Raw genomic sequence first — 13,800 nt, forward strand, 5'->3', positions numbered from 1 at the left:
GCAAATAGACATTGTTATGAAAGTTGTATGCAATATGGTCAATAGGACTAGACCATGGAAGACCTGCACTCTATACAGGATTTTTCACTAATATCCTGTAAAGTGTGAGAATCAAAAAAAAAAAAAATGTAGATAGGTACAACTAAGCATAAGACTCATGAGGTTGAATCAGTCAGAGTAACCGTTCACTCCCCCACCTACAGAAAATCACTCAAGGAGAAAAAATAAAGAAGAAACGCAATGTTGAATGCACATCTTTACAGCCTCAGACTTCTATGAAATGAGATGAGGCAACACTGGGCGAGCATAGTGAACTGCAGCATGAACTTCGTAAAGAGCACATCAGAAAAGACTCAAAGGAGATTGTTCACGAACAACTTGAAAACTCAGAAAATATGATTTATTCTGAGAAAGAACCCCCATTTGATGGCTGTAGAAGAACAATAAACGTAAATGTAATCGCACTATGTTGAAAAGTAAGGGTTTTTTAGTGTAAGATATATTTCTGGAGGGCCTGCCTCTGCAATGCTGTATATAGTTCAACACAAAAGGAACCCAGCCTTATAAAGATTCCTGCATTTTTCTTACATTCCTCATCACAGAAGTTCCTTTGCCAGTAATCTTCTAAGAGTTAAATGAAAATGTATTAGAATGTAAGAATAACAACATGCTTAATACACAAAGGAGAATATTTTATTATATTAAAATGTTATGATGATACAGAAAGTAAATGATAATGGATTGAATATGATGACCATGGAGTAGTTAGAGTGCTCAGGAAAGGAACCAACATTTTGATATGCAAATTATTAGCATGTAGACTTCAATGTCACTAATTACAATAAGATATTAGACATTCCTGAGTCTACCAAACCAAAAGGGTTGTAGTTTCCATACTGCAGAGAAATAAATTGTGGGTCTGAAATACAAAGGGCATCGCTTTTCTGCTGTTGAAAGCAATGAAAACCGATAGCAAGGCTTTCCCAGAAGCCATTGCATGTTCATTGCAGTAAAAAGTACAACGTCACAGCCCTGAGCAAGATGATGTCAGTTTTCCATCACATGCTAACAGATTACCCAACAGAGGACTCCATAAAGAGGCATAGTCAGACTAGGCTTACAATGGCACAGGGATGATGCAAGGATTATGTATGGCTTTCAGAAAAAGAGAAAGCTCACATCCAAAGTAGGAGCAACTACTCATGTTTTCTCTTGAGCTGCTAACAAACAAACTCATGTTCATGGGTGGGCCAGGGAGATTATTCAGTGAGTCAGAGCACTTGCCTTGCAAGCCTAACATTCTGAACTCCATCCTGGAGACCACAACAAGCAGCAAGTGTCTCACACATGTAGCCTTCCAACTCAGGTTGGAAGGTGACAAAGTAGAACAGCCCTGAAGTTCAAAATTCACCCAGACTGGAACACACAAATCAGGAAAACATCAGGAGACCCTGCTTCACCAGGGAGGGAGAGAGCCAGCTCCTGAAATTTGTCCTCTGGCCTTCCCACACAGAATAGCACAGAATGCACATGAATATGAATATACAACCATATTTGCACACCCCAATAATACATTTTAGAATATTTCATATAAAATTGTTTATTCTGATGAATAAGTACTGTCTAGATATTCATTACCACTCCTGTGTGTAAATCATGGTTCAGGAAAATATCTTCAGAGTCTTTTCCGTCATCTTCAGTGTTTTTGTTTTACATGTGGCATGTGTCCTGAAACAAAAACTGCATACATTTAATAAATGGTTTTAAAATACTTAATGAGGAGAAGATGTGACTGAGAAAACATGTGCCATAAGAAAATGTGCCCGGGATTCCAAGATGGCGTCGACCAGTAGGCACCATAGCTGATCTACTCTGAGGAGAACAGGGACGTGAATGGAGCCACAGACTGCTGGATTTTGAGAACTGTAGGTGAGGGGGCCCCAAACTCTGCAGACCACCAGTGGGTCTAACACCGGGACAAGCAACAGCCCGGAAGTGCTAAATGCACTCCCCAAACTCTGAAACGGAATCCACAACCAAGCTTCAGCCGGCACATAAAACCCAAATTCGCCATTTGGGGAGGGAATTTTCTGGAGCCCCCAGCCTGAGGATTCTCAGCGAATAGGGTGAAACTGCCATTGAACCTCTACATCCATACCACGCCAAACTGCGGAGGTCACCTGCCTAGCCCGGGTGGAAACACAGGTGGCGGGTCTCACCAAAAACAGCTAGAGCTGGCGAGTAGCTCGTGGACCTCGTCCTGGGCCCAATTTGAAGCCAGACACAAAGGAATGACCCTGCAAACAGGGGCAGTTAGAAACCAGCGTGGACTGCTCCCACAGCCCAGTGGGACTGCCCACGTGGGTCGTGCTTGCAGGGTCTAACTGCTGACCTAAATCGACCTGGGAGCATTCTGGCTTTCACTGGCAGAAAGAGAAGATACAGGGGATTCCTGCCAGTGGTCTGAATCGCCACTGTCGCCAGCTGCGGGCCCGGGCTGCCGGCACTGACCCGGCACTCCCCAAACAACAGAACCTAGCTGGGTCCAATCTTGCAGGCGTGACAGGACCTCCCACGATATAGGGAGCCATGGGTTGTGCTTGCAGGGCCTAACTGCTGACCTAAAGCGACCTGGGAGCATCCTGGCTTTCACTGGCAGAAAGAGGAGATACAGGGGATTCCCGCCAGTGGTCTGAATCGCTACTGTCGCCAGCTGCCTGCCCGGGCTGCCGGCACTGACCCGGCACTCCCCAAACAACAGAACCTAGCTGGATCCATTCCTGCGGGTGTGACAGGACCTCCCACAATATAGGGAGCCATGGGTCGTACTTGCAGGGCCTAACTGCTGATCTAAAGCAATCTGGGAGTGTCCTGGCATACAGGGGCCTGGAAATCGCTGCCTCCTTGGATACTGCCAGTGGCCTGAAACCATACTGTCTCAGGCCCAACAGGCACTGATCCTGTAATCTCCAACAGGCAGACCCTAGCTGGGTCAGCTCCTGCAAACCCAGCAAGAACTCCCAAATTCATGGGAGAGGCTGGATGCTCCTACAGAGTATAGAGGCAGAGCTAAACGCCAGTTACAACCCAGAAGATCTGATCCACCTGGGGTCTTGGATACAAAGCAATAGGAAGGACAGGCAACCGGAATCAACCTACACAACCAGAGAGCTTGTGTGCTGTCCTTACTCTAGATACCAAAACTGCTGATCTGAATTACAGCAGTAAGGTGAAAAGGCCCAAACAGAAACCTGCTTTGCATGACTCAGCCTGGAGCCTAAGGTGTTGAGAAAAATCTCAAGGAGTAGAATCTGAATCACCTGCCTGGTCCAGGGAAATACACCCTGTTCCCCACAGGCAAGGGCACCCTACCTATAATCAGGCATCAACTATCCACTCCCAAACAGAGAAGGTCACTACAAACCACCTCCCAACATCAGAGTCATCAAAATGACAAGAGGACAATGAAAGAACACTAACAAAAACCAAAACAGGATGGCACCTCTAGATCCCAGCATTCCCAATTAAAACAACCTGTAGAACCCAAGAACAATTGATATACAGGAAAATGACCTCAAGTCCTTAGTAAGTAAGATGATAATAGAAGAAACAAAATCTGTAAACAAATGCAGGAGGAGGCAAACAAGAGGGCTGAAGACTTAAAAGAGTCATATAAAGAGGCATTTGAAGAATTTCAGTAAAATACAAATAACCAGATGAAGGAAATCATTAAAACAGTTCAAGACCTGATAATAAAAATGGAAGCTATCATAAAGGAACACACGGAAGAAAAGCATGATCGAGAAGCATCAGAAAAGAAAGCAAGCACCTCAGAGGTGGCCTTATCTAACAGATTGTAAGAAATGGAAGAACGAATATCAGGACTTGAAGAGTTCACCTTCATTATTTTGCTATCTCCGGATCCCAGTGGGCAATTTTAAAGGCCATGGGAAAAGGACTGATGCAGTACAGAAGAAAAAGGTTTCTCTCCTTCCTGAAGCTCCTCATTATCACATCCTCTTAATCTGGTTAGAATGTTAAATCCAGGTCACGAAGTCAGGAAAGAACACGTTTGTCCTTTTCTTTTGATCTATTGCCAATACACAGAGGATGATGATTTTATGTAGCAAAGAGCAAAGGAAAGTGAGGCATAATCCTGAGCAGGTCCCCTTTTGAGGATTCTGAAAACTCTGGACCATGTACTTAAGCAGAAAGGAAGAGGAGGTTATAGGGTATCAGTGGTTGTAATAACTAAATTACACCGAGCAACAAGTATTTTGGACTAAATTCAAGACTGACATTAACAAAAACATGCTAAAATGAACGAAAGTCATAATTTTAATGAAAAATAACATCTCTTTATTTCTTTAAAGGTTGAAAAAAAGTCGACTTATCTGTAGAACCCCATTTTAGATCCTTTCAGCGTAGACTGCCTGCCTTGAGGGCTACTGGACACAGGAAGCCAGCTCCTGCTGCCTCTACTGGTGATGCAGGTGACACAGGTGCCATGGACAAGACTCCAAAGGCTGAATTGGTTTGCCCAGTTGCTTTAGATCTTTGCACTGAGCATGAAAGGGGCTGACCACACACTGACTGTGAGTCTGCTGCTGGTCACCTCACAGCTGTCACCATGGATCCTGCTCACAATGCTGACCTGGCTCATGACTCTTGTCTTCTTACTCAAGGCAATAGTAACAGGCTCAGCACTTGTGCTGAATCTGCTGCTCTTTGTGGTCCCCAAGCCACTGAGGACCCTGCTAGTGATACTGACCTAGCTGTTGATGCTGCACATTCAACTGACCTCTCCAGAAAAAGCATGGGCACCAGCACCACCCTTCCTCCAGTTGGTGGCACAGGGTTCACCACTCTTCATGTTAATGACACCGATCTGGATTCTGTGATTCCTGCTGTCTCCATCTGAGGACATGAGCACTGTACAGAATTCCACACAGATTCTCATCATTATCAGCTTAAAACATCTTCCTTGACCTAAAAAAATCTTAGCCCCTAAACAACTAAGCTTAATTGTGAAACTAAACTATTTAATTTAGTCTTCAAGAATTTTAGAGGCACCAAGATAGAAAAGATATTTTCTTCAAGGCTGTCAAATACAAATAGCCAAAACATTAAGAGAGTAATATTTATAATCCCTAATTGTGTCATGGTTCTTCCTGCTATAGGCAGGTTATTGTATATATGTCTAATAATAGACACATATATAAAAAAAATTGAATGTCTAATAATATGAGAAAAAAACTTCCCTCTACCTAGAGCTTTTTTATTGTCAATAAATGTTCAGTAAGGGCTTCCATAAACACATCACTTAAATGGTACTTGTGCACATTAACTCTTCAGTTTTTACAACAACACCAGATATGTAGACATTACCCTGCTCAGCTTCCAAATGATGCTATGGAAACTTAGAAAGAATGAAGGCCCTTCCTCCTGATTATAAAGATGGTAAAACTTAAAGACCAGATATCAGTATAGGTGTACATGAAGTAAAACACCATGTACTTTCCTTTTGATTTTTGTCAAAGTTGTTTGTTTTTAATTCTTTCATACATTACATTCTCATTGCAGTATACCTTCCCTTCACCCCTTCCAGTCTTCCCCTCATCTCTCCCCTAGTAGGAGAAAAAGTGTCCCAAGAGTGGGCAAAAGAGTCAGAAATAGGCAGTAGTAAGAGTAACCATGGAGGTGTGCCAACAAGATCCAGATGCCACACCCGGCTTTCCATTGCACAGGATCCTAGTCTATCAGAGCACCAGAGAGAGGAGTCACCAGAGGACCCACCCAAGCCCGTCCACGTTCTCCCCAGGAAGCTGGACTCTATGGAATGGAAACCCAAGAGAGACTGAGCAGAACCTGGAGCCAGCCCCTGACCCTGGCACTTCCAATCAGGGCACCCCAGGAGCATTCCCCTTGGGTGCGACACCTGCCCTCAGCACAGCCATGAACTAGATGGTTATCTGTTACAGCATGGCTACTATGATACTTTATGATGACAGCAACAAGCGATGGCTCACTGCTGGCACTGGTACCCAGGCCTTCAGCTGCATCCAGAACTATCACAACCCCACTGCCAACTCGCTCCGAGTTGTGGGCAGCAAGCTGCAGCCTGACCAGCAGGTGGTCACCAACTGTGCCATCATCTGGTGTGTCAAGTACAATCAGGCCACTCCCATCTTCCATCAGTGGTGTGATGACCGCAAGGTCTGGGACCTCAACTTTGGCAGCAAAAAGGACCCAGCACAATTTGCAACCAGCATGGCCAGCGCCCTAGAAGCCGTGGAAGGAGGTGGGCCTCCCCTGGCCCCTGCAGCACCTGCCTGGTCTGCCCAGAATGAGCTGGGACAACAGAAAAGGCGGCCTGAGAACATGGAAGGCCTGACCTCCAATACATGAGGCCCACCTGCTCCTCCAGCTTGGAGGCACCACCTCTCCCTCAGGGACCTCCTCGTCCTCTGGGTCCCCCCCCCTCAGGTTTGCCTCCTTCAGGGTTATCTGCTGCAGGTCATGAATCGGGAGGTGCCTCACCTCCTGCACCCCCTCTCACTACAGCTCAGGGCCATAGCGGTGGAAGTTTCTGGGCCCCAGACCTGGCTGCTGCCATGGCTGTAATCAAACTCAGGAAACTTAGCAAGCAGGAGGAGGGTCTGGGGAACCCTTGGCCCCCAAAGTTGAGAGTAGTCGAAGCATTGGCAAGGGCCTTCTGAAAGAGATGAATGTCATGCTGGCCCAGAGAAGGAAAGCCACACAGGTTGAGGAGAAGCCCCCCCAAAGACGAGTCTGCCAGTCAGGAGGAGCCAGAGGCCTGAGTCCCCACCCAGAGTGAACCTGTGTGGAAACCCTGGGAGAAGAACAGCACAGCCTTGCCAAGGATGATGTCATCCTCTTCTGTGACTACCTCTGAGCCCCACCCCTCTGCACCCAGCTCCAGGGATGATGCTGACTTGGAGAGGGTGAAGCAAGAGCTTCTGGGAGAGGTGCGGAAGGAGCTGCAGAAAATGAAAGAGGAAATAATTGAAGCCTTTGTCCAGGAGCTGAGAAAGCGGGTTCTCCTTGACCACAGGGACCCAGAAGACCCATTTCTCTTCTCTGTACTTCCCGCCTTCTTTCCCTGTTTCAACTTGAGCTAGAGTACACAAGAATACATTCTCCCCCATGGGCTCCCTCATGGAAGATTCCATAGGGGGTGAGGCTTCCTAGTGCTGTGGCCACACCTATGCTGGTTGCTGATTGAATAAGGAGGTCCCACCTCTGTGTTCCCTTTTGTCCTTGCCCTTGCCATCCCCTTGGGGCTAGTTCCTCTACTGGGGGATATACTGAGTAACCCCACAAAAAGGAAGGAAGGAGGGAATCCCACCTGCACTTGTTCTGGATTCACTTTAAAGCTTTAATGCCTTGGAAGTTTTTTAAAAAGAAAGATGTACGTGTGTGTGTTATTTGTTTGGGGAAGGGAATTTTTTTTCTTTTATTTTGATAAAAAGGGGTGTAGGAGTTTTTAAATACTATACCCCAGGCTTGCCCTATTGGAGGCAGCTATGTCAGAGCGAAGTATCCCACCCGGTGGTCGGCGGGTGGGTACTTCCCCCACCCCGAGACACCTCCCCCTTTCCATTGGCTCCTCCCTCTTTTCTATGAGGAAGTAAGATTATTTTACTCTTTTGAGAACTGTGTTTTGTGGGTTTTCAAAAGTTGGGTTAGAATTTCTGGTCCAGACCATTTTTTTTTCTCTCAGGGAAGATGAAGTAATGGAGAGAAGAGGGAAAAAAAATAGGTCCTCCGACTTCCACACCTTAGTTTCTTGGACACGAGCCATCGCTGAATAAGTCTGCGCTTTTATTTTTTAAAAAAGTGTCAGAAATACCTCCAACTCCCACTGATGGGAGTCCCACAAGACCACCAAAGTACACAACCATAACATATATGCAGAGAACACAGTTCTGACCCATACAGTAGGCTTTATAATTGTCTCTTCAGTCTCTGCTACTCCCTATGATGCCTGCCGTGTATTGCTACTGTACTCTTCCCCCATACTCCTCCCCCTAAAATTCTTCCTCCTCCCCTTCCACAGATTCCCATGAACTTCTGCTAGTGACTGTGGGTCTCTGTATCTGTTCTCATCCGTTGATGGATGAAGCCTCCCTGCTGATGACTGATCTAGGCACCAATCTACGAGTATAGCAGAATATCATTAGAAATCATTTCATTGACTTTTTCTCTCGCCGTTTCTATTTGGCTTTACTCTGGGTTTCTGGGCCATTCCGTTTCTTATTCCTGGTCATACAGGCAGTGTCAGGAGTGGGAATCATGTTGGACTAGTCATAGGTTGGCCATTCCCACCGGCTCTGCACCACCATTACTCCAGCACATCTTGGAGGCAGGGCAAATTGTAGGTCAAAGTTTTTGTGGCTGAGTTGGTGTCCCAGTCCCACCACTGGAAGCTTTGTCCACTAACAGAAGATGACTGCTTGATGTTAGGGGGCTCTCTCTTAGTTTCTACTGTGTTAGGATTCCACATTGCCCCCCAGTTCTGGTCATTGCTCCCAGTGTTTTCATCCTCCACCAACCAATTCCTCCTGTTCTCATCCCTACCTGTCTCCAATCTACTTCAGTATCTATTCTATTTCATAACAACCTTGGGAACAGTGCAACTGATAATAGATGGTCCATATTAACAATAATAAAAAAAAATAACCATTTGTATATCCAAATGAGAAATCTGTGGATGATTCCACTTCATAACCAAATTAAGTCATAAAAACTTACCTAAACAGATATAATTCCTCCTTCAATTAAACCTGCTTGGAGTAACATATAACACTAAAATCATGCTTTTTACACTGCTGCATATGGTAAGATAACTTGGCTTTTAAAGAAAACACTTTTAATAGACTTAGCAAGTTTTGTTCCAATTGAGTCAACAGTTTGGTTGAGGAAACAAAACTTTTCAAGATCTCAAATCCAAATAGAAGCAACAAAGAAAACACAAAACGAGAGAATTCTGAAAAGGAAGATGTTAGGAATTCCAATGGCAGATTACAGAGGCAAGCTTCAGCAACCAACAGGATACAAGAGACGAAATAGAGAATCTCATGCTCAGATGGGAATGTAAAATGACTGAATAAATAAATACATTTCATTTAAAAAGAAAAGAAATTGTTGCTACCTGAAAGTTCACACCACAAAGAACCTACAGTAAAGTTGGAAAAATGTAATACTAGTAACTTAACAGCATACCTCAAAACTCTAGCATAAAGAGAAGTAAATACACCTATAGGAGTAGACCACAAGGAACAATCAAACTGTGGACTGAAATTAATGATATAGAAACAAATAGAACAATACAAACAATCAAGAAAACAAAGAATTGGTTCTCTGAGAAAAGCAACATGAAAGACAAACCCTTGTCTAAAGTAACTAAAACATGGTGAGAAATTCAAATGAATAAAAACAAAGGAAATAGGGGCTGTAACATCAGGCACCGAGGAAATCCAGAGAAGCATGAGGACGTACTTTTAGGACCAGTCCTCCAGTGAATTTAAAATTCCAAAAGAAGAATTAATTCTAATATTCCTCAAACTATTCTACAAAGTAGAAATGGAAGGAACATTCTCCAATAACCCTGCTACCCAAACCAAATAAAGACTCAACAAAGAAAGAGCAGTACAGAACACAGATGAACATAGATGAAAAAAAAAACTCAATAAAATACTTGAAGACCAAATGCAAGAACACATCAAAAAAAGTCATACTGTGAAATTAAGTAGACTTCAACTCAGAGTTGCAGGTATGTTTGCACACATGAATATCAGTAAATACAATTCACTGTATAGACAAACTGACAGAAAAAAAAACCCACATAAACATCTCAATTGCCTAAAATCCAACACACCATCATGGTAAAAGTCCTGGAGAATGTAGGGCTACAGGGAACATATCTAAACATAATAAAGTCATTTTACAGCAAGCCTATAGCCACCATCAAATTAAATGGAGGGAAACTCAAAACACATCCACTAAAATATAAAACAGAATAAGGTTGTTAACTCTCTCCATATCTATTTTATTAGTACTTGAAGTTCTAGCTAGAGCAAAAAGACAACTGAAGGATACCACAGGGGCAAAAATCAGAAAGGAAAAGTTAACATATTGTTATCTGCAGATGATATGATAGAATATATATTAGTGGCCCAATATAAATTCCACAATGTAACTCTTACACCTGATAAACACTCTCAGGGAAATGACTAGTTATAAAATTAACTAAAAATATCATTAGCCCTGCTATATTCAAATGACAAATGAACCAAGAAGGAAATCAGGAAAATCGCACTCTTCACAAGAGCCACAAATAATATAAAATATTTGATGCAACTCTAACGAAGCAAGTTCAAAGACTTACTATGATAATAACTTCAAGTCTTTGAAGAAAGAAATTGAAGAAAACATCAGAATGAGGAAAGATTCCCCCATGCTCTTGACTCAGTAGAATTAACATAAGTTTTTAAAAAATCTAAAGATTCAGTGCAATTCCCATCAAAATACCAATACAATTCTTTCCAACTATTGAAATGATAATACTCAACTACATATGAAAAAATAAGGAAACATGGACAGCTAGGATAGCTGAAATAATCCTGTGCAATAAAAAAATAAACAAAACTTCTATAAGTATAACTATACCTGATTTTCAAGCTAGTACAGAGCTACAGTAATAAAAAAAACACATGGCATTGTAATAAAAGCAGACACGTTGATAAATGAAATTGAATTGAACACTAGATACCAATGCAAACAAATGGGAATATATGATTTATTTACACAGATGCCAGAAACATACACTGGAAAAAAAGACAGCATATTCTAAAAAGTAACAGGCACACTGTCTGCATGTAGAAAAGTGCAAATCGATTCAAATTTATTTGAAAAACTTAATTCTAACTGGAAGTGACCTCCAGTATAATCAAAAGAATATTTGCCTACCCCAAAGAGAGTCTTGCCTCTACTACACCAGAGGGCACATACTGCCTGGCAGCTGGATGTTTAATTTAATTTAAATGGAAATCATTTTCTTTAAATATGGCTTTCAATTTGAAATTTCTTGAGAATAACCTCTTTAATGTCTTAATTTGAATTAATAAAAACAGGATAAGAAACAATGTAATGGCCATTTACACTCACTTCCACTGCCTCCCATGGTAAGAAGACTGGACGACTGTCCCTTAGGAGTTATGCACCTGAACTCTATCTTCAGGGAGAGAAGCACGGAACCAAGATGGGGATGGAAGAACAATTCCAAGGAGTAGTACCTCTCAGAAAACATTTTTACTTCTTTCTACATAGAAACTTTTATTGACTGAGTCAAACTATCACTGACTGTTAACAGCCTGCTCTCCACAAAGGAAGAAAAGCAAATCTCCTTTATTTCGTTTGTGGTATATAAAACTACAGTGTAACCTCATTTCCCTTGCTTATGACCATGTCAGATCGTTTGTCCTACCAGTGAATGGACTGAGAATGTGTCTCAAAGGTACAGCCTACTCTCAGCATGTAGGAGGCCTCAAGTCTATCCTCATGAGCACATAGAAAAATCTAATAATATGCTGAAATAGTATGAAAGAAAGTCACCATATTACAGTACTCCTGACTCTTTTTACTTCACCTCTGATGTAAAGAGGGTCTTTCAGATTCATCTACACTATTTACTCCCTGATGTGCTTTCCAAAGGCAAAGCAGGTCTGAAAGATGCTGTGATTGGAGCTGCTGAAAGCGCAAACTCTGTCGTGTTCCTTTCTCTCTTCCACTCTTATCCAGACACAAGGAGCCAGGATCCTAGAGTCAGTGCTGCCTACTAGATAATGCTGTCTTCTCAGGTTTCTCCTCCTATGGCAATTTTATTTCCACTAATTATTTCTTTTAACATATAAACCATATGACATAACATATGCTAAATAATAAAAGTAAAGGAAAAAGGAGCTAGCTATGTAGCAAATGAGAAAGTGCTTGCCAACAATGCTCATAAAGGCAGTGTTTAATCTCTAGTATTACCTACAAAAACCAAAATCCATTAACTTTTTAAAAATTATTCAGTAAGCCAATTACATATTATGTCAAGACAGTCACATTAAGTGACATGTATTTAAAGATGGAACACAATATGTGAATTATCTAATAGGTCTAAATTGAGAAATTATAGAAAGGGGAAAATCCAGATAATCTTAATTAAATTTAGTCATGGAAAAAATTAATGAAAGTAATTGAAAATTGTATTTCTGTTTTTTGAGTTAATCACATTTTAGCGACACTGAACTGTTAAAATAAATTTATCTCTTTGGCCTAGGAAGCCGATAACTGACACAGAGGCTGAAATGCACTTTAAAGCTGCAAGCACTATGCTGGGCAGAATCTAAACTGATACTAATCTACTCATAAACTAAAATAAACTACTCTAAACCTCATAACATACATATATCCCAAGCACTTGCCAATCTGAGCCTCAGAGGCTTCTCTCCTCTTCCTGTCAACTGTCTTCTTTCCTCTCAACTCCCAGCTCCTCTCCCTCTCTGGTAAGTTCCCCCTCCCATTTCCTGTCCTTCTGCCTAGCTGATTAGCTAAACAGCGCTTTACTGACAGTTGTTACATGCACTCAAGACATTCCTCCACAGATGACATTAGTGGTTTCTATGGGCTAATCTGATACTTTACAGTGTGTAAAATTGAGGAAGCAGATATGTTGTAGTTTGTTATCTGCTTCTCAGTAATCTGAAAGGCAGTGCGTGTGCACTTGTGAATGAGGTCCTGGAGGAAGCCAGGTTTCCCTAGCTATAGCTGTGAGGTACTCTGTACAGCTGCTACAGACTGAAGTCAAGCCCTTGGCAAAAGCAGCAAGCTCCCCTTACTGCTGAGCCACTCCAGGCCCCACAGTTGCCCTCTTCAAACCGAACACTCCTGTGGGTACCCCACTTACAAAGAGATTTGTTGGAGATTCGTTGGTGGAAAGGTGGAGTTGGGCTGGAAAGGTCAAAAGGAGGAAGAACTGACTTAGTGTGTCACTGAGTTTGCATGAAGTCTTCATCTCGTTCCTAAAGTTAGAGACAGTGTTCTCTGAGCAGATCCCAGTGGAGCACGTGGCCAGAGCATCTGGCTTAGAAAGTTCTGGAATCTCAAGGCAGCTTTCTGTCCATGTGCACTTGACACTTCCCTTGTGGAAAAAAAAAATCAAACTCGAATGGCATTGACAAGAATAGGTGAGCTGACCTTGGTGAGGCAAGCCTCAACTCCTGAATGTGGGAAACAGGAGGATTGCCACGACCTTGAAGCCAGCAGCATCAACTACACGGGGAATTCCAGGACAGCCAGAGACACATAATATAGTAAGACTAATAGAAAGAAAGAAAGAAAGAAAGAAAGAAAGAAAGAAAGAAAGAAAGAAAGAAAGAGGTCACTGTGATTTCTAAGTAGAGTACCCAGGTGTTAACATTTTGCCGCATTCACACTTCTACCCTCTTGTTAGTTGTAAAGCTTGGGAGATGATTGCTGATGCCATCTTATCCCTAAACACATTAACATGCATCTGCCAAAAACAAAGACATTTTCCTACCTAGTTATTTATATGGCAGGAATCAATTTCAAGAGCCAAACATTGCTCTACATAGCATATGATCTATGCTAAAAAAAACTTTCAATTTTTCCCAAGAATGTTTTCTGGTAGTGACCCCCTACGTACCCCCGCAAAGATGAGCATCCGTGACTGTTGGCTGCTAGTGATTATGTTTGCCCTTTGCCCAGGGG

The 13,800-nt window shown here is 42.4% G+C and overlaps 1 protein-coding gene and 1 pseudogene across 10 annotated transcripts in view; both read left to right on the forward strand.

Annotated features, from left to right (window-relative positions):
- CRYGS (crystallin gamma S) overlaps nt 1–13,800 on the forward strand; it is a 51,233-nt gene that overhangs the window by 31,513 nt on the left and 5,920 nt on the right. The window contains exon 5 of one of the 9 annotated variants that reach the window (XM_084802208.1): nt 4,374–4,505. The exons of 7 other annotated variants lie outside the window; for them this stretch is intronic. In XM_084802208.1, coding sequence (XP_084658334.1) covers nt 4,374–4,400 — 27 coding nt within the window. In that variant the 3' untranslated portion in view covers nt 4,401–4,505. Of the gene's footprint in view, nt 1–203; nt 1,096–4,373; nt 4,506–13,800 lie in introns of those variants that run through there. One more of the 9 variants, XM_084802205.1, reaches the window with a different exon arrangement.
- LOC311609238 (vasodilator-stimulated phosphoprotein-like) lies at nt 5,965–7,142 on the forward strand (annotated as a pseudogene). The gene has a single exon. The product of its transcript is annotated as a vasodilator-stimulated phosphoprotein-like (transcript).

This window comes from Acomys minous (assembly GCF_964271855.1).
Source record: "Acomys minous genome assembly, chromosome: 11".
Taxonomy (NCBI): Eukaryota; Metazoa; Chordata; class Mammalia; order Rodentia; family Muridae; genus Acomys; species Acomys minous.